Source organism: Pygoscelis adeliae, unplaced genomic scaffold, assembly GCF_000699105.1.
Source record: "Pygoscelis adeliae isolate BGI_AS28 unplaced genomic scaffold, ASM69910v1 Scaffold11, whole genome shotgun sequence".
Classification (NCBI taxonomy): domain Eukaryota; kingdom Metazoa; phylum Chordata; class Aves; order Sphenisciformes; family Spheniscidae; genus Pygoscelis; species Pygoscelis adeliae.
Window position 1 is genome coordinate 2037064 of NW_008824059.1, and position 26702 is coordinate 2063765.

Sequence of the window (26702 nt, forward strand, 5' to 3'; positions counted from 1 at the left end):
TTGCAGCAGATTTAACATATATTTCCTCAGGCCGCAGTCCTGATTGAGATGTAAACCACCCTGGCTGCTGGCTTTCTGCTGGCATGTCGCTGTCATTGCCTCCTGCTGGAGCTGTTCTGCTTTACACAACTGATTTGCCCTTCAGGGGGAGCAGGGGCTTGTATCCTTCCCTGGGCGTCTCAGATGGATGCAGAGAGCAATTAAAGAAATGTTTAGGCTGACCACCAAGGAAATCTATCTGCCAATGTAAAATAACAAGGCTGTTGACAAGTTTCCTGAGGATGCAAAAGGAAATTTTCTGCAACATAAAAAGTTAGTTCAGAAAATGTCACTAGAAAATTCTGCTACGTATCCTGTTGGTAACTTCACTGCAGTGACTCCGGCACTCAGAAAATCCTATGGTAATCCAGTGGGCTGTCTTAACCTTGAAAAGTCTAATGCTTAAAGTGAACAGGTTTATACAAATTCCATACCAGTATATTTCCATTTACAGCACTGAAATCTGCCCAGAAGTGGGATTTGTGCATCTGTCACAGATGAGTGTCAGGCTAGGAAGATATCACCTCATTGCTCTCTTTTTTAGGATACAGTTGTTGCTAGTGCTAATATTATGCACCTAATCCTGATTTTCCTTCCCCCCCTTCCCTCCCCCTTTTGCCACTTGCTTTCTTTTTTCTTTGTCTTACCCGGAGGCGTCTTAGCCTGCCCACCCCACTCCCCTGCTCTGTAACAGAAGCTCCTCAGCTGCTTTGGTGGGTGACAGAAAGGGCATCCTGAATGTCACCTCCTCGGCCAGCTCTTCCGCTGATGTTTGCTGGGAACATGAAGAGTCTGAGTAACGGCACGACTCTGATAGTGAAGAGCTGCTCACCCCCAAATAAAAGTTTGCTGCTTTACCCGTCTCTCCGCTGCTCTGTTAGCTGGGCTGTGCCACTCTTGAGTCTCACTTTCTGTCATTTTGCTGAAAGCCACTAAGAAAGATGTCATCCTTGTAAGGCAGACTGTAGAATCACCAGTTGTAAAAACCCTTTGTGCAGAAGAAACAGAACGTCAACTTCTCTGTCCATACGATGACTCTGAGCCATACATAGACCAACCCTATAGAAATTCAGTCTCTGAAAGGAGGACCAGGATTAGGAGGTAGGAAGGCTACCAGAATAGTGAACAGGTGCCTCCAAACGTCAAGTCAGTGCTCACTGGTGGCCACAAAAGGCAATCAGAGTATCAGGAATTATCAGGATCAACTGAGAACAAAACAGAAATCATTGTACCAGGCCCACAAACCACCTGCTATCTGCAGTTTTGGCCTGTGTAATTAGGAAGGGTATGGAGAAAGATGACAAAATTGATGGGAGCACTGGAGAGACAAGCTGTCCGGACTATGATCTTTCACTTTGGGAAAGAAAAAAACAGGCGGGAAGATGATATGCTTACATAATATTATAAATAGTATGGAAAAAGTGAAATTGGATTTTCACAAAGCATCCAACGTACAATCATGCAACAAATACCAGCTGGACCTTTGCTCTAGACTGATATGGCTGTCTGCTTGTTCTCAAATTTATGAGATTATTCCGCATGATGCTTTTTTTCTGCTTTGGCTTTCTCACAGCTGAGCAAGCCTTACAGATTCTCATTGTTTTCAGCCAGGAGATGGATGCACAGCTGCTGTTTCATATCCTCTCAAATGGGCTGAGGTTAAGTTTTGTATAGCAGCTGGAAAAGCAAATTATTTGGGAGTAAAATTCTCTGAAGACCTGGGGGAAGGGAAGGAAGGGAGTAAAACAAAACCCTACTGTTTAAGAAAAGCCTGCTGTAGTCAGCAGTGTTCAGAAGCAGGGGACAATAATCACATAATGATCACAGCAAAATGGCTTTGCCTATGCCAGAGCTCTGCAAGGTCAGATTACTGCTGTGGGAAGGCATACTGGAGCAGTGGGTAGTGCTAAATAGCTGCTCCCAGAAACCACAGCGACAGCTTTTCCCCATCTATCCCACCAGCCGCAAGCCTGGAAAGTCGGCGATCCTCCTACACTTACCTGCTCAAGCTCAGCCACTTCCACCTCCCTCTGCAGGAACAGGCTGGTCCCAATGCCTGGCACAGAAATTGCTAAAAAAACCCTTTCCTCAAGTGGTGTTTATCAGATAACAGGTAGTCATGCAAGGGAGAAAATAGCTTGAAACAGCACCAGACTGTCTTTAACTAGGAAGCATCCTAGTGCCATAGCACCTATTTGAGGGAGTTTTGTCGAACAAAAGAAAAGAAAGCAAAACTGGTGTTTGTTCTGAATGGGTTTGCTGTGCAATCAGTTTCTTTTGTACTAGTGACTAGGCAGGATGTTCTTCCTCTGGAGATTTTGAGGGAATATATGCTAATTCCTCTGAAAATAAGTAACAGATGCAGCAGATGGACAGAAATCTTTGACTTTCTCAGCACCAGGTCATATTTGGTCATTATAAATGAGAGGAACTTAACTTCAGAAGCATGTCCAAGCAAAGCTGCTTGTCACCAAGTCTGTCACCTGTGTGACATAGTGTTTAGAGGCAGTTGGTAACACATCAAACATTGATGTGTATATAAACACTGAACAGATGTATATAAATTCTATGTTATGGAATATTTAGTGTTTTATGAGGTCTGGAAACCAGTCACCCAGCAAGCTGATTAGGTTGAAGCAGGGCAGAGTAATCACCAGTAATTACCTACCACATGCAAGATTGACTTCATTTCACCTTAGCTCTGATGTGTGCTCAGAGGAGCAGCACATCCATGCAGACATTCCTGGTCCCTACCGTGGCCCTGGGCACCTCCCAGTTCCTGGTCAGGATATCAAGGACCCCGATCACCTGAGGAGGAGCAGCTGAAGTGACCACGCACAGGAGATGCTGCTATCTGAGTAGGCACCTGAGCCTGCTCTCCAGGCCATCGACTCACAGGAGGAGGTTTCCTACCAGAGCAGAAGCTGAGCAGCTCTGAGCTCTCTCCAGCCTCCGAGGGCTCACTAGGAGAGTGTGCAAGGGAATCCCTGTTAAAGGGGATGTCTGCTGTATCCCATGAACATTACAGGCTCCATGCGGGGGGACATGTAGGTCACTGAGACCTGAGAAGGCCAAAGGCTTCTTAGGCTTCATATACAGATAGTAGGAACGTGCTTGTGCTTCTGTCTCCCATTATTGGCAGTGACACAGAAAATACATTGCTGTTTTCAGTATGGTTTCCCATGTGTGTCTTATTTGGTTTTGCTCCAGTCACATGACATTTTTCACCAACTTGATGTGGTTTGTGCTCTAAGAAGGCTTCACCACGTGGGTGGGACATTGTGTGGGGTGGGTATCTGGGGAGATTGGGATGATGAGAAATGTCTCAGGTGTGAGGGTCTACATGTTCCTTTGATCTCACCCAGTACAACCATTCACAGAATCACAGAATGGTTTGGGTTGGAAGGGATCTTTAAAGATCATTTAATCCATTGGCAGGGACATGGTGTAACCTCATTTCCTTCAATGTTATGTTATGGTCAGAAATAACACACAGTGGTGATGTTAGCTGCTGTTCACTATATCTTACACATATTTTCTGACAAATGGTACCTAGTGACTCAGAATGAAAAAGGTTTGTACCAGATCCCTAAATTCCTGTAATGGGGCTGGGGAAATGCTTACCAGCATACAATTACCACCATGAATGTGTCCAGTCTGTGATGACAAGAGGACCTTCCTGTACTCTGCCTGCCCTGCTGCTCCTCACCTGGTGGAACTTATTTCTGATGTGATGTGATGCACTTTGCTGCCCTGGTGAGCTCCATGGTTCTCTGACTCTGCCTGCATGTCACTCTGTTCTTCAAGAACTGAAAACTACCGAAGCCTACTGCTGCTGAGGATGCTTCCAGATGACATACTTGAGAAGCGGTATTCTGGAATTGGTGTTCTGGAGGGATATGCTTTGACAAATTGCATGGAATTAACTGTCTCCAACAATGCAGTGAGATCAAAGATTCATGCCCAGTGGTCCACTTGAGAAAAGCTGTTTTTCAGGACTCCAGGAAAATTTCTGTTTCTTATCACAAGACATGAAGCTGCAGACACCTTCTCTGCTTAGCTTTGAGCAATTGTCTGCTTTGGATGGATAGAGGGAACCTCTACATTAAAGCCGCAGAAATGCTGTTGCAAAGGAACATCTGGAGGTCTTTAGTTCAGTTTCCAACTTCAAGCAGATCTATTGCCGATGTTGGTCAGATCAGTCATGGCTTTGATTAGCCAAGCTTTTTGGACAGAGGCTCCACAACCTCTCTGGGTAGCCTGTGCCATTTCTGCATTACCCGATAGTCAAGAATTTTCCTAATGTTTAACTGGAGACTTTCAAGCAACAATTTGTGGTCAATGCCCCTTGTTACATTGTCTGCTACTATCTGTCATGAAAAAACCTTGGCACGTTATCTTTGTAACTGCCCCTCATGTACATTAGGCCTTTTTTCCTCAGACTAAACATGCCCTCAAACTCTCTTCAGAGCAAAAGTTTTCTAGACCCTTCCCATCTTGCTAGCCTTCTGCTGGGCCCTCTCCCATTAGTTCACATCCCTTTTGAACTGGGGAGCCCAGAACTGGACAAACTGTTTCAGATGAGGCCTCCCCAGTGTCAAGCAAAAGGGATAATAGCTTCCTACAATCAGCTGATCACATTTCTAACACCACTTGGTACTTGGTTCATCCTGTTTGCAGTGAGAACAGTCATATTCATATCCACCATAACCCCAAAGTCCTTCCTCCTGGAGGGCAGTCTGTTCTAGTTAGAGGAGCAGAGGGCCTGAGAGTAGTTCCCAGGGTGAAAGATTGGGGATCACCAGATTACAGTAGAAGACTCCTTTTCCTACTGCAAAACCTCCTGCCATATAGGTACATTCTCATGTTTCCAGTTCATGAGCTTGATGACCCTGAACACGCATGAGCGGGAGGTTCCCACTAGCCAACACACAGCAGTCTGTAGGCACTTCCACTTCCCCTCTCCAGTCTGGCTGTGTTGCCTAGCTAAAAAATGCCTTCTCACTCCTTGTCTCTCAGCTAACCACAGGGATCAGGAGAAGAAAACACACATCTTAAGGGCTGGCAGAAAGGGAGGCAGCTGCCTGACCTCTGTCTCAAGAAGGATCTATTTTCAGCATGACTGAATCCTTTCTCCTCCATGGGGAATGTGCGCCTTGCTGACACTGCATTGCTGTGCAGGACAGTCTGTATCCAGAGATAGCTTTCAGTCTGCCGCTTCTCTTTTAACTGTGCTGTGGTTTGCTTCTGGTCCCAGTGGAGTCCAGCCCTGCAGAGATGGAAATAGGATTGACAGAAAATTAATGGCTGGCAGGAGACATTGCATTCTTCTTTTTGCATTGAGGCACTTGCACTGGACAGATTTCTCCTTGGCTGCGTCTGGATACAAGAAACAGGGCAGAGTTTTCCCTGATGTAACTTACTGGGATCTACAGAGTTAAACTACAATGAAATCTGGGTCATGTACTTCGAATTAGAGACTGCTGCTTTGTAAGAACCTTTGTAAGAAGCCACTATGCCAGTGTCATATAAGTGATACCTGGGTGGGATAGATGAGCTTTAGAAATTAAAACAAATCCAAAGCAGATGCTCAGTAGCTTAGAGTCCTTTTCAGTCATGCTTATGCCAGCTGACCAAACACTTCACTTTTCGTGAGCTTTATGTTATATGCTAAAACACTGAACGCTGGGTTATTCTCCCAACCTTTTTTGCACTTTCTCCTGCCTCCTCTTCCAGCCTCCACAAACTTAGTCCAATTGTCAGGTGTTCTTCCCCTGTAGACATTCACTGAGAGTTCATATACTACCTGTGTTCACAACGCATGCTGTTACAGCTGCCATTACTTTAGCTCATAGTTTCCTTCACAAAGATATTTAAAAACATCTACTGAAAGCACTGAATGAGAAGTTCTTGTTTTCCATGTTTTTAGTGAATGAAAAAGGGGAAAAAAGGAAATGGATCCAAATTTAGAGTTTTCAAGTGAAAGTAGTCAATGTTTTAACATTTTATCTTCTTGTTCTGACTGTCTGAAAGAGTTTTTTTAATGCTGGTTCTTCCAGAGGAGTTGCTAGAATAGCCTTGATATTCAGTTTGAGTGGCACTGGACTGTTTAATGCTGAATTCAGTCAGGTCCCTTCACCCCTGCTGGTTTAAGCCACCAGGATTATTTTTGTATTACAGTACAGCTGACAGAAAAGTAAGCAGACACGCTTGGTGTCATCTATAAATGCTGCTTCATGGTGGAGGTAGTATTATTTAATGTAAAGTATATAAGTTAGCTGAACTCGGCATGCAATTTATTCTTAGCATGAGGGCCACATCTCTATATACAACATTCTGGAGAATTCTGTTAGATTTCAGTAATCCTTCAGACTCTTGAATGATTAATGCCAAGCACCTTTCAGGGATTTCACTCCAAGATACAAAGCAAAGCCCCCATACCCATAGTCACATTATGCTAACTTTGGGGGTTATACTGGTACTGAGGTACTAATACAGAGCTATTAGTGTAGACATAGGTCAATACTCCTAATCGGCACAGAAATTCAAATTAGGGATCCACAGTAACAATAGTTTCTTCTTTGAACTTAAGCCAGCATATACATTCACACTGTGGATTTGCATATGCCCACAGAAACCTTCAGCCAAAGTAGGACCTCCTCCAACACTTGATGCAGGGTTAGGTGGGACAGTATGTCCTGCAGGCCCTCTACACCCTTGGCAATCAGGCAGCTTTCCCAGTCTTCCTTGTAGGATGTGACTGTCTGCAGTTTTCTGAGTTCTCTTGTGTAAATCCTCTATCATTCCTCTGTACACAAGGTTGCTTTCCCTCCTAAGGAGGTGACCACAAACATAGCATGTCTGGACTGTCAGAGCCCAAGGTCTGCAGTCTCAGACCAAGGAGAATAGATTGGCAGAAAGTTTCTTCCCTGTTGACTCTGGGGACAGGGATTCTGCTCTTTCCCATTTCAGTGGAATAGCTCTACAGCTGTCATTTCTTTGTGTCAAGGAATGTGGTGATTCTTTCTGGTGATAGGAAAGCTGCCAGATTCACACCTTCAAGATAATGATGCTAGTTCTTCTACTGAATGGAGTCATAAGCTCCTACCCCTCAACCTTCAGGATGCCTATTTCCACATGGCTGTTACGGCCCCATATTGAAACCAGCTTCAGTCAGAGTGGGCCAGAACCACTATTAGAATCGGATCCTACTGGCTGGTAGTCCTACCACCCAGATTCTCCACCAAGAATCAAGCAGAGACTAGCTTCAGTGAACTGGATAGTCCAATATTTGAGATAGTGAAGGCCAAGTCCCTGAAGTAGATGGCAAATGGTTTGGTATCTAAGCCAGCATATGCATTCTTGCCTCCGTGGACATTATATTGAACCTACAGGCATCTCACCCTGTTTGTATGAAAAGCATGGAGTTTACTGGGGAATGTAGAGGTGCCTGTGCACTTTAGTTGCTTCACTTTGATGTCACAAAGGGTCTTTAGCTGGAAGTCCACACATGATTTAGTAAACTCAATTAGCAATACTGGTAAACATGGCAGTAATACTTGAAGTCTTTGTGATTCTGCAATTGCTAGGGCCCATTTAACATAAAGTGTTTTCTATGTTAAGGATAGTGTGCAACTGGGTACTGGTTAGGCAAAACCCAGAGGTCAATACTGGGTCCAATAGTGCAAAGGAAGTGCAAAGTCCTGCACCTGGGGAGGAACAACCCCAGGCACCAGTATATGCTGGGTGCTGACCAGCTGGAAATCAGCTTTGCAAAAAAAGGACCTGGGGTCCTTGTGGACACCAAGTTGACCATGAGCCAGCAATGTGCCCTTGCCACAAAGAAGGTGAACAGTGTCCTGGGATGCATTAGAAGGAGTGTTGCCAGCAGGTCGAGGGAGGTGATCCTTCCCCTTGACTTGGCACTGGTGAGGCCACACCTGGAGTGCTGTGTCCAATTCTGGGCCCCCCAGTATAACGGAGATATAGAGCTACTGGAGAGACTCCAGTAAAAGGCCACTAAGATGACTGAGGGACTGGAGCATCTCTCCCATGAGGAAAGGCTGAGAGAGCCGGGACTGTTCAGCGTGGAGAAGAGAAGGCTCAGGGGGATCTCGTCAATGTGTATAAATACCTGAGGGGAGGGTGCATAGAGGACGAAGCCAGGCTCTTTTCAGTGGTGCCCAGTGACAGGACCAGAGGCAATGGGCACAAACTGAAACACAGGATGTTCCCTCTGAAAATTAGGAAACACTTTTTCCCTGTGAGGGTGACTGAGCACTGGCACAGGTTTCCCAGAGCCGTTGTGAAGTCTCCATCTTTGGAGATATTCAAAAGCTGTCTGGATAAAAGCCTCTCCTTCATTGCTATGCCCTGCTTCACAACCTTTTTCTGAGATTTGGACTACTTTCCAAAAAAACTTTAGGTTTCTAACACTGGCTTATGGGGACCTACTGACAGTAAGTTCAATCCCCAAAGCGCTGCTGAGTGACTGTCCACACCTGGAGACACCACAACTCACTGTCCACTTCCCTTTCAAACTAGACCTTCCCACAGACTGCATGCCCACAGCTGCCTGGCCAAGCACCTTACTCCTGCCTGTTACAGAGCTGGGCCCACACGATAGACAACACAACAGCAAAAACCCAGAAGAGCTCTGCTGAGAAGACTGGCTTTCTCATTGACCACTGGGAAGTCAAAGATTTTCAGTCCCCGAAGTCAGGTGAACCAGCCTAGCACACTCAGCTATACTCTCTATATAGCCCCTGGCACATCCTGAGGGCATTTTGTCCCAGCCTAACAGCACTGCATAAGACAGGCTTGCTACGTACCACTGAGAGCAGGACCCCACAGAAAAGCAACAGCAGCTATTTAATACTTAACCTGCTGCTGCCAGAGGATGCCGCCTTTACAGTGCAGATGTTACAGCTTCCCTAGGAATGGGAGACCAGAGGTTCCTCCCCAGCCTGAGGGAAGAAAACCCCCAGCTCTCTCATCCTGGGAGAGGCCTCAGCCATCCCTTGCTCTTCTTGCATGGTCTTCTTAACCCCAGGTTCTGAGCTGCCAAGACCTTTCTGTCCCCTCCTCAGTCAGGACTGATAGCCACTGGGCTGCTGGACACCACGTGGCACCCCAGCACCCCGCGGACTCAGCTGCAAGAGCCCCTCAGAGTAACGCCTGCTGGCCCCATGCTGGGGAGTACAGTTGTGCTCTGGGTCCCGCTGGAGGGAGGTGGCCCTGCCAGGACCCCGTCGTGCCTGCTCCCCAGAGAGACAGGACTTCAGATGCACCCCTGCGCTCACCATTTCCCACTGGCTGGCTCTGGGCTCCTCCTGGGCAGGGTAGAGGGTGTTTCCATCAGCCTCCCCATGCCCTGAGCATGGAGTTCAGCAGTGAGCTCTGGATTTGGGCTCCAACCAAGTGGGTACTGCAGTGCTGCAGCCCTCCTGGGAATGGGCTTTACAAGCACCGAACATTGCCTGATGCTGGATATTACATCAGATCCATGCACTGTTTTTCTAACTTTGCCCATGTGTTATCCACTGAGCTCTTTTAATAACCAAAATGCCAATGACCAGGGGAAGAATGTGTTTAAATCTCACAGGATTTAAAGCAGCTCACATGACAGTGCCCTCTTCCTAAAACTAGATCAGTCTCTTTCCAGGACAACCAGCAAATCCCCCTTCTGCCCACTCTCTCAGCATTGTACAGGCATGCCTGCCACCTACCTGCTCTGGTAAAGGTACCACTGTGTTTTTTTGAACTGTGCAAATGTTTAAGTGCGCAAGATATTTGTGATGAAATGGAAGTGCTGGGCTGATGATGTATCAGGTGCAGAGAATCTGGGACTGCATCCTGAGGTGATGTGTTTGTCCATATGTCTAATTATTTGTATAGATATGGCTGACTAGAGGATTTTTTTATCAGTTGTAGATAGGAAAAAAGCCTGTGGGGGCCATGCCTATGTCAGAGTTATCTTTCCTAGGGTTATAGGCATGGGAACACCTGGATAAGCTAAGAAGGTGCCAGCAGAAGGGAGCATCTCTTGCTCACTGGCGCTGACCTGCTGCTCAGAAGTCTCAGCAGGCATTACCCCTCCCGTAGAACAAGATGGTTGCACAGGGTCACAACAACATTTCTTGGAGAATCTCCCACTTATTTACAATCTGAATTGTGTACAGAGAGGCACACATGCACGTGCCTCTCTGTGTGTGCGCGCACACGTGTTGCACTCTTCCTGATATCCCTGAAGCTGCCTCACATCTCTGTCAGAGGCACCAGCTTAAAAGCCCAGGTAGAACCCAGCCTCTCACTGCTGTGGTGTTTGGCTGACCAGCCTGCTGTGCCTGTAACCCTCGTGAACTGTTATATATCTGCACTTCTGCTTTCAGGATTTTACCATCACAACTGCCAAAAGCTTTTAATAACGCTAATTTGTCTTTTAACATCCTGTTTTATCTATTGTACAGCTGGGATATCTGTGGCACAGACATACCAAGCAATCCACCCTGGGTCATACAGTGAGTTGGTGGGAAAGCCAGCAATAGAGTCCATAAGTCCTGCATCCAAGTTCTCCAAGTTCCTTGACTAGTCCAGATTCCCTCCTTAACACCCTTGTCAGATTGTTTATAGGAGATGTATTCATATAGTCAGTAAGACATCAAAATTTTCTAATTATATCTAGTCATGTCAAATGACAATTATGCCCTTAGTTCAGTTTGCCAGACAATGCTTTACCAAAGAAGGTTTGCCAAAAATTTTTTGACCGAAGAAAGAGTAGGCATCTGTAGCATCTGCAGACCAGATCGTATAAAATGTCCCTGCGACAAGTCTGCCCTGTCTCCAGGGAAAGCTTCAAGGTAAGTGTATGGGGTCCGCAGGCTTGCAGGAAGGGGATGTGCCTCAACATTCCTGCTGCCTCCAGTGCTCACTTCCAGGAGGGGACTCAATTCCTCAGCTCAGGTTTTAAATCTGCTTTGAAGGCACCTGCACATTTTCACTCTGGATTTCTGTGCAGCAGCAAGTAGGGAGTTACCATTTTTGTTTTACAGTACTGACCAGCTGCCAGCCTGCAAGCCACCCATCTGGTGTCACAACAGGTAAGAACCTGATTTATTAATTCTTAGAGGGCAGAGAAGATCCTATTGGGTGGGATTTCTGTATGGCTGAGTGAACAGTCACTGTTTCACCCTATATTCAAACCTAGCGTGATTACAGTAGAAGGTGGTTTGGTGCCCAAGGTTTTCAAGTGGTTGCATTTGAAGTCTCTGACCACTGATGGCAGACCAGAAAAATCCCCATGGGGAAATTCTTCACTTCTGCTTAACTGACCTAACAAGGATCAAAGCGTGCTGACTTCCCATCTTTGCTGTCACAGCAGTAGGACTGGATCAAGATGAACACAGCAGGAAAAAGTGCAAAATTCTGCATTCTACCTGAGAATGTATGAATTAATAAATCATCTGAGCATACAGCCCTTCTAAACACCTTTGTAAAATGCCAGAGCTCTCTTAAATACTCATTTTCTTACTCCAGACAAGAAGATATTTATTACCTAATGAATAAAGAGGGAATAAATTTTACTAAAGTAGCTAGAGAATTTTCAAGTCCAGTTGGCTAAATTTAGCTACCTATTTGTTTAATAAAGCATTTGAAGAAATACTCTTAGTTTTTTAAAGTTTTGAGAACTCACCTGCTCCTAGATATTTTTCAGTAAGTATTTATTTGAGATCTTAATAATACAATCTTGGCAATTCCAATTTCAGCGCTTGAATTTTATTTCACCCAAGTCAGAACTTTGGGGCTGAAATTATTTAGATATTGTACTGAAGAATGACAAAGGCATACAACAGATTAAATTATGGTAGAATATGAAAAGGTCACAAAGTCTGCTCTTTTCTTTCAGTTGACAACTTCATTAGCAAAATTCATTAATTTCCCACTGCATTTCTGTTACCATTATATTTAATAGGTAAATGTCCCATAGGTTCAATGTTTTCCAAGACTGTAGGTCACCTAAACTAGTTTTTCAGAAATGTTACTTCACTGTTCATCCTTTTAACAAAATGTCCTAACTGTATTTCCATTCCTAATAGTGATGTCTTAGTGAAACTTGCTCACGAAATTCACTCTTATCTTAGAGACACAGTATTAAAGCACCAAACCCACAGTTCTGAAAGGTCATTAAAAGTTGCTCTCCTAAATGTTTGAAGACCTAGACTACATCAACGAAAACCTCTTATTTTCTAAGTTGACCTAAAGATTAAGTCTCTAGTTAGGTCATGTTAGATGTTCCAAATACTCAGAGTATGAAGAGAAACCAAGGCACAGGATATAAATTTTTCCCCAGACTTACAAAATAGCTGTAAATAATCAGTGCCATATTGTTCCTCCCCATTAGAGTCCTCTGCTGACGTGTCTTCAGTAACGTGCAGACATGGCCTCTGCAGACTCTGAGATGGCTGTTTTTGGGGAGGCGGCTCCCTATCTCCGAAAGTCAGAGAAGGAGAGAATTGCAGCCCAGAACAAGCCTTTCGATGCCAAGACATCCGTCTTTGTGGCCCATCCTAAAGAATCCTTTGTGAAAGGGACAATCCAGAGCAAAGAATCAGGGAAGGTCACTGTCAAGACTGAAGGTGGAGAGGTGAGCAAAATTCAAGCTTCGGATCAGCATTTGATTCCCACTCTGAGCTTTTAGCTGACATACATGGATCTCTCATTTTCTTGGCAGACCCTGACCGTGAAGGATGATCAGGTCTTCCCCATGAACCCTCCCAAGTATGATAAAGTCGAGGACATGGCCATGATGACCCACCTCCACGAACCCGCTGTGCTGTACAACCTCAAAGAGCGTTATGCAGCCTGGATGATCTACGTAAGTACCAGCAGCAGTCTTCCTTTGGGTAGCTAGGAGGAACTGCTCTGCCAGGCTAAGTGGAAGCCAACGTGCTGTCTCCCTTCCTCGCAGACCTACTCGGGTCTCTTCTGCGTCACTGTCAACCCCTACAAGTGGCTGCCGGTGTACAACCCGGAGGTGGTGTTGGCCTACCGAGGCAAGAAGCGCCAGGAGGCCCCTCCACACATCTTCTCCATCTCTGACAATGCCTATCAGTTCATGCTCACTGGTGAGTGGCTTGGTTTTCTTTAAAATTATTTGGGTATGAATACTCGCAGAAGAGAAAAAAAGTCTTTTCACTGCAAAATATTTCAGTTTAATGGTCTTGGTAGGGTAGATGTCCTCTCACCATTGAAAACATTTTCTTTACTGGACACCATCATTGAGATCATGTTTCTAACTATCAACATTAGAATTTACTGTCCAAGATATCACAGGTAGGCAGTTTGATTAGATTTCTTGATGAGAACTGTGTGAAGGGCAAGTGGAAGTGCACAGCTTGTGTGAGGACCACATGCCTCTGACAGCTCTATGCATCCATTTGGGCTTGTACCTTCTGCTGTTAGGACCTGGAAGGAAATTGGGTACTCTTGGACTTTCTGAAGAAGCCCCAACTTTACATTTACAGCTTTACTTCTCATTCAGCTCAGTGTTACCGAGGGCAACTGCTAACACTATCTTTCATTCTGCCTCTTTCACAGATCGTGAGAACCAGTCGATCCTGATCACGTACGTACACCCCCTGCCTGGGTCCCCGCGGGGCTGCTCGGTGCCAGGGGCCCTCCTGCCTGACCACACGCTCTCTGCCTCTCTCCTTGGTTTGACAGCGGAGAATCCGGTGCAGGGAAGACTGTGAACACAAAGCGTGTCATCCAGTACTTTGCAACAATTGCAGCGAGTGGGGAGAAGAAGAAGGAGGAGCAGTCTGGCAAAATGCAGGTAAACTTATAGATACTGGCTTGAATCAATGCTTTCCTCTGTTCCTGACATGATTTTTGGAAAGGATAACCAGCAATAATTATTGTCCTGCAGGGAACGCTTGAGGATCAAATCATCAGCGCCAACCCACTGCTGGAGGCCTTTGGAAACGCCAAGACAGTGAGGAACGACAACTCCTCGCGCTTTGTAAGTTGTTGCTTTGGACAAAATCTCTCCTCATTATAACAGTAGTGATGGGCTAGTGGTATTCTCACATAAGGACATGAGAATGAAATGCATCTAGGCTGAAATGCTGCTGCTTCTCCTTAACAGGGCAAATTCATCAGAATCCACTTTGGAGCTACAGGCAAACTGGCTTCTGCGGACATTGAGACTTGTAAGAGACTCCCCTTGTCTGATCCCATTCCTTCCCAAATTCCCACCTCCACGTGCGTTCCTGTGCCTAACTTTGTCCTACTGTCCTTTCCAGATCTGCTGGAGAAGTCCAGAGTCACTTTCCAGCTCAAGGCAGAAAGAAGCTACCACATATTTTATCAGATCACGTCCAACAAGAAGCCAGAGCTAATTGGTAGGAGGCATCACTCATCTTTCTGGAGGAAGATCACTGGGTAACATTTAATGGCATTACGAAAACAATGAAATTTAACCCATGAACCCATTTGTTTTCAGAAATGCTCCTCATCACCACCAACCCGTATGACTACCCTTTTGTGAGTCAAGGTGAGATCACTGTTCCCAGCATTGATGACAAAGAGGAGCTGATGGCTACAGATGTAAGTAACTTACAAAACAGGTCAACACACATAGGTCATGCATCACATAACATGCAAATATTTCACTTTGCTGATTGCATTACCAGAGTGCCATTGACATCCTGGGCTTCACTGCTGATGAAAAGACTGCCATCTACAAGCTGACAGGGGCTGTCATGCACTACGGGAACTTGAAGTTCAAGCAGAAACCAAGAGAGGAGCAGGCAGAGCCCGATGGCACAGAAGGTATTCTAAAACTCATTAATTAATTAATTAATTAACTCTTCTGTAAGCCACTATGGATGTGGAAGACAACAAATGTTGTTCTTTGTTGGACTTTAGGATCCCAAGGAAAACAGTAAGCCAGAAAAAAACCATCCCTTGTTCTCTTCTCAGTACATCAAGTTCCCTGATCTCAGGATTTTTGTATCTTATGCTATGCACGAGTAATAGTTTAAACTGTCCTTTATACACTTCCAGGAAGTCAGGAGCAATGGATGTCCTTCCTGTAACATTATTAGTCATACCTTTGTTGGAATATGACTTGCAATTGTGAAACAGCCAAGTGGTTCAGCTCTATCAGGATGGGGGACCATGTTCCCATTCACTTGTCAGATGCTCAGGGAACTCTGGTGTGAGAGGTTAATTGATTCCTCTCATTTGTTGGTGCAGGACCTACAATCCACGTCTCCAGCTCTCTGAGCAAGGGCTTCTCTTGCTAAAGGACTAGGCAAGAAGGTGGGAAGTACCATAAGTAAAAGGATGAAACCCAGTGAGTTTTACTAAACATCAGAAACCAAAGCTCAGAAAGGGTTGTAGACTCTGGATCTGAAAGAGAACAGAGATGTCCTGGGATAACCCTGCAGCCTTTAGAGAATACTCCAGGATTCAAAGTCTAAGTGACACTAAATTCTTCCTTTTTTCCTCTGTCTTTTTAGTTGCTGACAAGGCTGCCTACCTGATGGGTCTGAACTCAGCTGACATGCTAAAGGCACTGTGCTACCCCCGAGTCAAGGTTGGGAATGAATATGTGACCAAAGGTCAAACTGCACAGCAGGTGAGAAACATGTGGTAACCTGGAACCATGTTTTGAATTATCCTTTTGATTCTCCTCTGCTCTGTATGGCATTTATTTTTCTTATAGGTGCACAATGCTGTAGGTGCTCTAGCAAAGGCTGTCTACGAGAGGATGTTCTTGTGGATGGTTGTTCGCATCAACCAACAGCTGGATACCAAGCAACCCAGACAGTACTTCATTGGTGTCCTGGATATTGCTGGCTTCGAGATCTTTGATGTAAGTAACAAAGATTTGGTAAGAGCTATTTGGAAGTGACAACTGTATGTTATGATCACTCTGAGAATTATTTTTAAAGAAGATGTAATAGCATCACATAATTATTTGCAGGTATTCGCCTTTTTTTGTCATGAAGTAAAAAATGATCTTTCAAAGAACTTGTCTTATTTCAAGCTGAGCAAACTCAAAAGTACAGAATCAGAAAAATTCCTTGGTTTAAATGATCAAGGACAAGTCAGTATAAATACATGTATATCATGATAGGCCTAAGCCTGGGTTTTTTCTCCCTGTAATTTGGTCTCACATTATACAGGAAATATATTTTATCTTCACATTTTTATCAATGAAAAAAAATTTCTTGTGGACAATTAATTTGATGCTTTTCTCTGTTTCATTATGTAGACATAAAATGGACTGAAGAAATGCACAGACTTGACAATGAAGCCAAGATAACTGCATTCCTTATTTTTAAAGGATGAGGCTTTGCAATTAGTGCTGCAACTTGCAAATATGGGTCTTTCTTATTTTATTTCCAGTTTAACAGCTTTGAGCAGCTGTGCATCAACTTCACCAATGAGAAACTGCAACAGTTCTTCAACCACCACATGTTCGTGCTGGAGCAGGAGGAGTACAAGAAGGAAGGAATTGAATGGACATTCATTGACTTTGGGATGGACCTGGCTGCCTGCATTGAGCTGATTGAGAAGGTATCCTTCCTGTTCAAAAGATTTGCATGCGTAGAAATCCTATAATTACTTGGTCATATTTTTCAAAGGGATCTTCTGTGTTCATGTCCAAATATTCAGCTTTTGTTATTCAAAATACCTTGCCTTGTAGTTTAATTTCCCTGTTATGTGAGACATGAAGGAGATTTCACACAGCTTTGTGGCAGCAAGTCTGTACTTATCCCTTTTCAAGTGTCAAAAGATTGTTAAACTCCCAATAAGAGTGTTCTTCCAAAACAGCTAGAGTCAATTTCCAGGTCAGCACGTCCTCCTCACCTTTCAGCTCTAACAAACTTGTGCCTGTACAGCAGAATAGCTATATCTTTGTAAAATAAACATAGAAGATGGACATACATAACTGTCAGCACACAGTTGCACTTACATGTGCGTCCTTTGACTAACAATGAGAAGGCAGTTGCACTGCACATGACATGAAAAGTTCAGTGGCTGGCAGGATGATAAGTAGTTAGAATCACAGAATTACAGAACTGCTGAGGTATGAAGGCAGCTCTGGAGATCACTTAGTACAACCCCCTTGGTCAAGACAGGGTCAGCTAGAGCCGGTTGCTCACAACCATGTCCAGTTGGATTTTTAATATCTCCAAGGGTGGAGACTCCACAGATACTCTGAGGAACCTGTTCCAACCTTTGACCACCCTCACAGTAAAGAAGTTTTTTCCTTCTGTTTAAATGGAATTTTGTGTGTTTCAATTCATGCCTGTTCCATCTTGTCCTGTCACTGGACACCACTGAGAAGTCTCTAGCTCTGTCTGCTTTATCCCCTCCCATTAGGTATTTATACACGTTGATAAGATTCCCCCAGAGCCTTCTCTTTTCCAGGCTGAAAAGTCCCAGCTCTCTCAGCTTCTCCTTGTATGTCAAATGTTTCAGCCATTTAAATATCTTCGTAGCCTGTCACTGGGCTCACTCTACTATGTCCATGTTTCTCTTGTACTGGGGAGCCAAGAACTGGACACAGCGCTCCAGATGTTTCTCAGCAGAGCTGAGTAGAGGGGAAGGATCACCTCCCTTGAATTGCTGGCAACACTCTTAATGTAGCCCAGGATGAGTTGGCTGCCTTTGCCCCAAGGATGTATTGTTGGCTCATGTTCAATTTGTCTAAGACATCTGTGTGCGTTTTGAGTCTCTCTGGATAAGAAGGTAGTGCTCTGATTTTATAAAGCACGTTCTCAACACAAACTACATGAATTTCCATTAATTTTTATGATTCATTTGGTGTTAAAAAATGTATCACTATGTTTAATCTCACTTTCTAGCAGAAAATGTAATTGAATAATAATCTTTTCTGATGTGTATCTCAGTCTGTGTTCCACTACTCTACCTAGGTGAAGGTCATTATTGCCCTGAAAACTAAATTACAATCTGTCTCCCTTGTGCATTTCTCCCAGCCCATGGGTATCTTCTCCATCCTGGAAGAGGAGTGCATGTTCCCCAAGGCAACTGACACCTCTTTCAAGAACAAGCTCTATGACCAACATCTAGGCAAGTCCGGCAACTTCCAGAAGCCCAAACCTGTCAAAGGCAAGGCTGAGGCCCACTTCTCCCTGATACACTACGCTGGTACAGTGGACTACAACATCACTGGCTGGCTGGAGAAAAACAAGGACCCCCTGAATGAAACCGTCATTGGGTTGTACCAGAAATCATCTGTGAAAACATTGGCCTTACTCTTTGCCAACTACGGTGGAGCAGAAGCAGGTTGGTTTTATGAATCCCATATTTTCACTGATGTACAGCTTACAAAAAGGAATCATAAAAGGCAACAGCAAAAATCTAAAACCTGTTTTATTTATTTTCAATTTTGCAGAAGCTAGTGCTGGCAAGAAAGGTGGCAAGAAGAAGGGTTCTTCCTTCCAGACTGTCTCAGCTCTTTTCCGGGTACAGTCGAGAGTTCACTATTTCTTCCTAAGATGAGGAGTAAACCCACCATTTAAAATGGCTAGTCTTTTTTTGGCTTAGTTGTGTTAAAGGACCCTGAAGTTCTTGGGCCGTATTTTGCTAGGAATAAATCCACTGTAATCTATTTATGCTCCATTCCACTGAATGCACAACTTTTCTTTTTGTCCACTTGTCCCAGGATGACATTTCCAGACAGAAGAATGTCATACAGAAAACTTCTAAAATATACCTAAAATATACCAGATTTCCTTCAGATGCCCACCTCTGGCTTTGGAACCTTTTATTGCCCGTTAGCAACATCCTGCCCACTGGGCTGGAGGATGAACTGTTTGCTCCATTTATATCTTTAGTTTTTCTCCATGATTCAGGGATCAATCTCTTATAGTTGAAATACCACCACTGCTTGTGTTATGGATTTTTAAGATGTCAGATACTTGACAGTTTGTCATAACCAAGTCTTGCTGCCTGGCTGCTCCATACACTTTTGCCAGGTGAAATACCTAGTTTCTCCTGAGGTTATTTATTACCACAGTCATCCTTCATTTAGAACTACCTTCTTGATATAGCTTAATTTCTTCTACAGATCTGCTGTCATATGATTCTTGATCATCTGACAGCCTCTAGCCAATGCTCTGAAACAGGACATGGGCATATTTGTATATGCCTCAAGAAAAATAAGCATAGCTTTAGTGCCTTGGCCTTGCAAGTGGGAAATTATTGCCAGCATGTATCATGCAAAAATAATGCAATAAGCCTATGTTTAGCGGTCATAAGACTTTAAGAGGTAATGTTAGAGGAGAAATATTATTTGCTGCATTTGGGTTGCATTTCTGTTGTTTTCAAACTTTCTTCCACTATCCCTCTTGTTTAGACATGCTAGTGTTTAGACATCTTAATGTTTTGGCTGCTTAATTTATGTACTCTGAGATGTCCTCTGGAGGCACCTGCTTCCCTCCACTAATTATAGGCAATATTTATTAATAAATAAGTATACAGAGATGAGTTAGAAAATAAGGCTGGGATTCATCTCACCTTATTCTCACCTTACCTTACAAGATAAACATGTAATCTAGACATATAAAACTTAGCTTGTCATTTTTGTCCCTTTTGCTTTCAGTGGGGTAAATGGAAAGGTTTTATGTAGTGTGCTCCATATGTCCCATCTTAAATGCCTACTGTAGTAAGCTTCAATCTGCCTCATAAAGGCACCAGTTTATCTCTCTGGGTACATCCAATGGAAGATGGATATAAATTCTAATGAAGGCATTCCACTACAGTCAGTGAAATTTCTTAAAATTGTATGTTGAAGAGTATGATATTTCCTACAGATTAATCAGAAGAACTTTATACATTAAGTTATTAACAGCAAAGATCTGTGGAAAGTCAGAAAAAATGGTGCAGGGGGCTTCAGTTCAGGATTCTGCAAGCTAATTTTTATCTCATTTCAGAGGGCTTGATGCTTATAGTGGAAATTACATTTGCTAATAGAAACTTTTGTTAATGACACTCCCAGGAGAATTTGAACAAGCTGATGACCAATCTGCGAAGCACCCACCCCCATTTTGTACGCTGCATCATCCCAAATGAAACAAAAACACCTGGTAAGAGATTCACATATAGGAGGTTTTCAGTATTGTGCAGATCTTCCCCTCTGTATTACAGAATATAGGATATATTTGTGCTCTGAATTGCTAGGTGCCATGGAGCATGAACTGGTGCTTCACCAGCTGCGGTGTAACGGCGTGCTGGAAGGGATCAGAATTTGCAGGAAAGGATTTCCCAACAGAGTCCTGTATGCAGATTTTAAACAGAGGTCAGACTTCTTTACCTTACTGGATCATTTTGTCCATCTTGAGTAGCTTGTGAAATTTAAGTTTCACCTCTGGTGACTAAAGCCTTCTCTAAAGTTTATGTTTATCAGTGCTGTTATGTTCTCAACAATTCTTAGACTCCTTCTTGCAGTGTATGAGCCAATTGACCTCAAGAGCAGACCTCTTTATATTCATAGAATCATAGAATCATTTAGGTTGGAAAAGACCCTTAAGATCATCAAGTCCAATGCAAGCCCTTCCATTTTCTCCCCCAGATACAAAGTATTAAATGCAAGTGCTATCCCAGAGGGACAGTTCATTGACAGCAAGAAGGCTTGTGAGAAACTTCTTGGATCAATTGATATAGACCACACTCAATACAAATTCGGTCACACCAAGGTACAAGAACTGTTTGTTTCAAGTACTATGTGTTTTTGGTTTGCATGGCTTGAGAATGATACTCAGATTCTCCACATAGTATATGAAATGATCAAATAGTGTATTTAAAAGAAATCAACTAAGTACTTATTGACTCAATGCTTGAATAAAACTGAAATTCATTGCCATAGGATGATTTAATTAAGGGTTAATTAAGGGTTCCTAATTTAAGACAAAGTCATATAATAAAAGAATCAAGGGTTATTAAAAACAAAGGCAAAATGTTTGGCTATTATAGTTCCTCAACTTCAGGTAACTGGAAGCTTGGCGATATAAAAAGAGAGTCTGTCACTACATACATTCTTTGTGCTTTTGCTCGTTCTTTTAACTTCCCATATTATCTGCCATGGGGGACGAGGTACTGGGCTACACTGAACAACAAGCATATACACGGTGCCTATTTTCATGTTCTTACCTAAGGTGTTCTTCAAAGCTGGGCTGATAGGCCTCTTGGAAGAGATGAGGGATGAGAAGCTGGCACAGCTCATCACCCGCACACAGGCCAGGTGCAGGGGCTTCCTGATGAGAATGGAGTACCAGAGAATGGTGGAGAGGAGGTAGACATTTCTTCGAATTATGTTCACTGCATTTGACTTATTGTGTCATCATGGTATAAATATTTAATATTAATTTGACTTACCTTTCAGAGAGTCCATTTTCTGCATCCAGTACAACATTCGTGCATTCATGAACGTCAAGCACTGGCCCTGGATGAAGCTGTTCTTCAAGATCAAGCCCTTGCTGAAGAGTGCAGAATCTGAGAAGGAGATGGCCAACATGAAACAAGAGTTTGAGAAAACCAAGGAAGAGCTTGCAAAGTCTGAGGCAAAGAGGAAGGAGCTGGAGGAGAAAATGGTGAAACTGGTGCAGGAGAAAAACGATCTGCAGCTCCAAGTGCAGGCTGTGAGTAGTACCAATGTGCCTCATCCTAACTGAACCGTGACCATCAGGCTGATATTTACAACTACATTTTCAAAAGACACACAGAAACTACAGTTTAAATCAATTCAATTCAATTGTATTTCATTAAGTGGTGCTCTTAAAAATATAACTAGCTTCAATAAGGACTGTCAGGATGCTGTAGTCAAGATTACATGGATAAGACTTTTCTATGGTGTATGCTGAGGTCCCTATCATTTACATTCAGTTAAACCGCATCAGAGCAATCAAGAAACTTTATTAGTATAATCTTTGTTCTTCTAGTAATTTTTTCCTACCTCTCCAAAACTGAGTATGCCCATCCATACACACATGATTAGGAATTCTTAGGACAAGTTAAGAGGACATTTCTTTCCTCTCTTTATCCTCCAATTAAACAAGATAACGTGTCTCTTTCCAGTGTAGGTGGCGGCTTAGCTGTTACAAACATTACTATGTTGCAATACTGAACTAACTGAGAGGAAACAGAATTTAATATTTCACTTACCCTCCTAAATCACTCAGAATCATTACATAAAATGGTGGTACATCTGCAGTGTTGTAATGCTGTGGTTCCTAAATTAAATCATTCACAGAATAGAAAAGACTGTATACTCAAAGTAATATTGCGCAGCATTTATGATACAGTAGAAAATTTACATGCCTAATTTTTAAACAATCTTGAACTGTAAAAAGATGAAAAAATCCACTCACTCCTAAAATTATCATTTTTCTTTCCTATTATTTCTGCTAGACTGAAACTTGACACAAAATACAACAAATATCACAGGACATCTGTTGCAAAAAAAAGCCTAGAGACAAATTTTCCAGCAACTCTTTTTCTTCTTAGCTCATGAGGGTCTCGCAGAGAAAAGCCAAAGCTGCTGAGTATTTTTGGGCTGTGGTGATGAAAATCTAAATCAGAAACAGTTGATCCAAAGAGACAGTAGGGTGAAAAAAGAGAAATAAAGGAATGACGTGAGCATAACTGTGACGTTGTCATTTATATGTATCTTGGCATATGGTTATCACTCAGCACTTCATAAATGTGGGAGATATTCCTATGATTAAACCCAAACTTAGGTACTTTGTTGTAATGTTTAATATTATGGGATAATATTGGATTCTATACCTTGCACAAATATGTAAATACTCGGGCCTTCATGTAGATGGAAAAAAATTTTATTTAGTTTCAGCTTTCAAAACCGGATGTTTTAAAAACAACAATATAAAATCAATTCTATATTATATCTCATTCTTTGTTGGAACATAAACCAAACTTTTAACTACAAAATTGCTACCCAGGACTGTAAATGGTGAAGGTAAGTGTCTCGATACTCCCTCAAAAAATATATCCCTAAAAATGGTATTTTCCCACCAGGAAGCTGATGCTTTGGCTGATGCTGAGGAAAGATGTGACCAGCTCATCAAAACCAAAATCCAGCTGGAAGCCAAAGTTAAAGAAGTGACTGAAAGGGCCGAGGATGAGGAAGAAATTAATGCTGAGCTGACAGCCAAGAAGAGGAAACTGGAGGATGAATGTTCAGAGCTGAAGAAAGATATTGACGATCTTGAGTTAACACTGGCCAAGGTTGAGAAGGAAAAACATGCCACCGAAAACAAGGTATGAGGCAGAAGATGTCACTCTCACAGAAAAGACCTCTGTTTTGCTATACAGTATAAAGTTTAAAGAAAAATTTTTATCTGCACCTGCTCCCTTCTTCTCAAAGGTGAAAAACCTCACAGAGGAGATGGCAGCCCTGGATGAGACCATCGCCAAGCTGACAAAAGAGAAGAAAGCCCTCCAAGAGGCCCATCAGCAGACACTGGATGACCTGCAGGCAGAAGAGGACAAAGTCAATACTCTGACCAAAGCTAAGACCAAGCTGGAGCAGCAAGTGGACGATGTAAGCACATGTGTAGCTAAATGAAAAAGAAAACTTTGTAGAGGAAAGCGTAGCCAGCAGAGCACTGATGGTCTTGTTCTTTTTAGCTGGAAGGGTCCCTGGAGCAAGAGAAGAAACTGCGCATGGACCTTGAGAGAGCTAAGAGGAAACTCGAAGGAGACCTGAAGCTGGCCCATGACAGCATAATGGATTTGGAAAATGATAAGCAGCAGCTGGATGAGAAACTGAAGAAGTAAGCGTGGCTGTGGGGCACCTGAGTGCTGGGCTGGGGCACTTGTCTTTTTTCCTTGAGCTCTAACACGGTTTGCTTTGCCCAAAGCAAAGGCTTTGAAATCAGCCAGATCCAGAGCAAAATCGAGGATGAGCAACTTATGGGCATGCAGTTACAGAAGAAGATCAAGGAGCTGCAGGCAAGTCTCTGTCCCTTCTCTTCTGCCCTTCAGAAATACAGCAGGTAGGAGGAGGGCCCGGGTGTGAAGGGTCCGTAATGTTCCCCAGGCCCGTATTGAGGAACTGGAGGAGGAAATTGAGGCAGAGAGAACCTCTCGGGCAAAAGCAGAGAAGCATCGGGCTGACCTCTCCAGGGAGCTAGAGGAGATCAGCGAGCGCCTGGAGGAAGCAGGAGGGGCTACCGCAGCTCAGATTGAGATGAACAAGAAGCGTGAGGCAGAATTTCAGAAGATGCGTCGCGACCTCGAAGAGGCCACGCTGCAGCACGAAGCCACGGCTGCCGCCCTGCGGAAGAAGCACGCGGACAGCACAGCTGAGCTTGGGGAGCAGATCGACAACCTGCAACGAGTGAAGCAGAAGCTGGAGAAGGAGAAGAGTGAGCTGAAGATGGAGATTGACGACTTGGCCAGTAACATGGAGTCTGTCTCCAAAGCCAAGGTATAGAAAAATACACAGAAAACCACTTGAAAATAAATAAAGTTGAAACATACCCTTTTAAAACATGGTCAGGTTACAACATAACTCTCTGTCTCTGTATGGAACTGTATTTCTAACCTAACACCAGTGAGCAGTATATAGCTTGCACGTTTGTTCACGCTTTTCTGGTGAGAATCCTGCTGTTCAGAAATCTAGGCAAATCTGGAGAAGATGTGCCGCACTCTGGAAGACCAACTAAGTGAATTTAAAACTAAGGAGGAGCAGAATCAACGCATGATCAGTGATCTCAGTGCTCAAAGAGCTCGTCTGCAGACAGAATCTGGTATGACACTTCCATCTCTAGTTTGGACATGGGAGAACCCCCTAAATGACTCACTTGGCTGTTAAAATATTTTCTTGATTATAAACTTTTCCAGGTGAATATTCACGCCAGGTGGACGAAAAAGATGCTTTAATTTCTCAGCTGTCTAGAGGGAAGCAGGCTTTCACCCAGCAGATTGAAGAATTGAAACGGCAACTAGAGGAAGAGATAAAGGTGAAGATATTTCATGTTACATATGAAATAAATATTTTACATCACATTGTTTTTGGTGCAGTGTTCAAGAGTTCAAAAGATGATCTAATTAAAAGTTCAAAACATCCCATTAGGTCATGCAATGTAGGCCCTGTCAGTGCAGGACTCCGAGCTTTTTGCAGTATATCAGACCTTGGCTTTTATTTTTTTCATGCAGTCAGTTACTCACTATTTCTCTGGGATATACTCCAGTGTCTAAGTGCTGGTAAGTGAAAATTTCCCAGGATACATCTACTCCTTATTGCAATCTTTTTACCACCAGGCCAAGAATGCCCTGGCCCATGGCTTGCAGTCTGCTCGCCACGACTGTGACTTGCTCCGGGAACAATATGAGGAGGAGCAGGAAGCCAAGGGGGAGCTGCAGCGCGCCCTGTCCAAGGCCAACAGCGAAGTGGCCCAGTGGAGAACCAAATACGAGACTGATGCTATTCAGCGCACAGAGGAGCTGGAGGAGGCCAAGTACGTGAGGAATGTGGGGAAGGCTGGTAGAAACCAATAACGGAAATTTGAAGAGACCACTGAGAGACCAAGAGATACTGAAAGGCGAAAGCCTAGTAGTAGGCTGGGGAGGAGTTATATGAAACAGAAATATGTACTATAAAGGGTGTGGTTTTGAAAAACACAAGGAAAATAGGCTAGATGAGAAAGAATGTAGCAGAAAGGCAATGTGTGGTGTGTGCAGAGGGCAGAGGGACAACTAGACCCCTGGGGAAACAAAAAGGGAAGAGAAATGACTGGCTGGGATAGGCCCTGCACTGTGTGCATGGGGACCAAATACTGCAAAGTGCCTCAGCACTGTGGTGAAAATGAAAAAAACAACATCTATTTTAGTACCCAGTTATGAGCTGTGCTTACCTCTCCCAGGAAGAAGCTGGCACAGCGCCTGCAGGAAGCAGAGGAACATGTTGAAGCTGTGAATGCCAAATGTGCCTCCCTGGAAAAGACAAAGCAGAGGCTGCAGAATGAAGTGGAGGACCTGATGATTGACGTGGAGCGATCAAATGCTGCCTGCGCAGCTCTGGATAAGAAGCAGAAGAACTTTGACAAGGTCTTTTGGGCTCCAGGCCTGGGGTTCCCGAGCAGAGCATTCCCTCCTGATTGCCACGTCCATATTCACACCCGCTTTCTCTTCAGATCCTGGCCGAATGGAAGCAGAAGTATGAGGAAACGCAGGCTGAGCTGGAAGCCTCCCAGAAGGAGTCTCGCTCCCTCAGCACGGAGCTGTTTAAGATGAAGAATGCCTATGAGGAGTCCTTGGACCACCTGGAAATGCTGAAGCGTGAGAACAAGAACCTGCAGCGTAAGTCCCTGGCCCTCTGCTCCTGGCAGGGCTTTCTCACTATCCACCACTACCCACCGCTCCACATGAGTCTGTGCCTGCAGGTCTGCAAAGGTGCCTGCCACCTTGGTGTGGCAGGGCCCTTCCCATTCGGCTCTGTGCCTGACCATGCCATTGACCTTTGTTCCCACAGAGGAGATTTCCGACCTCACGGAGCAGATTGCCGAGGGAGGAAAGGCGATTCACGAGCTGGAGAAAGTCAAGAAGCAGATTGAGCAGGAGAAATCTGAAATCCAGGCTGCTCTGGAGGAAGCTGAGGTACA

The 26702-nt window shown here is 43.9% G+C and overlaps 1 protein-coding gene and 1 long non-coding RNA gene across 2 annotated transcripts in view; one reads left to right on the plus strand and one right to left on the minus strand.

Moving 5' to 3' along the window:
- LOC103925352 lies at window positions 1-21543 on the minus strand. Its single transcript, XR_664030.1, has 3 exons — window positions 21454-21543; window positions 21229-21332; window positions 1-5308 (listed from the first exon to the last, which is right to left on the minus strand). It is a non-coding gene; the product is annotated as an uncharacterized LOC103925352 (long non-coding RNA).
- The window catches only part of LOC103925351 (myosin heavy chain, skeletal muscle, adult-like), a 17649-nt gene continuing 3422 nt past the window's right edge, over window positions 12476-26702 (plus strand). Inside the window, exons 1-31 of the mRNA XM_009334060.1 lie at window positions 12476-12682; window positions 12770-12913; window positions 13007-13163; window positions 13636-13663; window positions 13762-13873; window positions 13967-14059; window positions 14186-14249; window positions 14343-14441; window positions 14543-14646; window positions 14733-14871; window positions 15564-15682; window positions 15770-15919; window positions 16456-16626; window positions 18054-18363; window positions 18473-18543; window positions 20078-20165; window positions 20260-20377; window positions 20651-20774; window positions 21234-21370; window positions 21461-21716; window positions 23113-23355; window positions 23462-23638; window positions 23725-23870; window positions 23958-24048; window positions 24137-24526; window positions 24722-24848; window positions 24943-25061; window positions 25363-25559; window positions 25965-26148; window positions 26235-26400; window positions 26573-26697. Of these exons, the coding sequence (XP_009332335.1) occupies window positions 12476-12682; window positions 12770-12913; window positions 13007-13163; window positions 13636-13663; window positions 13762-13873; window positions 13967-14059; window positions 14186-14249; window positions 14343-14441; window positions 14543-14646; window positions 14733-14871; window positions 15564-15682; window positions 15770-15919; window positions 16456-16626; window positions 18054-18363; window positions 18473-18543; window positions 20078-20165; window positions 20260-20377; window positions 20651-20774; window positions 21234-21370; window positions 21461-21716; window positions 23113-23355; window positions 23462-23638; window positions 23725-23870; window positions 23958-24048; window positions 24137-24526; window positions 24722-24848; window positions 24943-25061; window positions 25363-25559; window positions 25965-26148; window positions 26235-26400; window positions 26573-26697 (4656 nt within the window). The remainder of the gene's footprint in view (window positions 12683-12769; window positions 12914-13006; window positions 13164-13635; window positions 13664-13761; window positions 13874-13966; window positions 14060-14185; window positions 14250-14342; window positions 14442-14542; window positions 14647-14732; window positions 14872-15563; window positions 15683-15769; window positions 15920-16455; window positions 16627-18053; window positions 18364-18472; window positions 18544-20077; window positions 20166-20259; window positions 20378-20650; window positions 20775-21233; window positions 21371-21460; window positions 21717-23112; window positions 23356-23461; window positions 23639-23724; window positions 23871-23957; window positions 24049-24136; window positions 24527-24721; window positions 24849-24942; window positions 25062-25362; window positions 25560-25964; window positions 26149-26234; window positions 26401-26572; window positions 26698-26702) is intronic.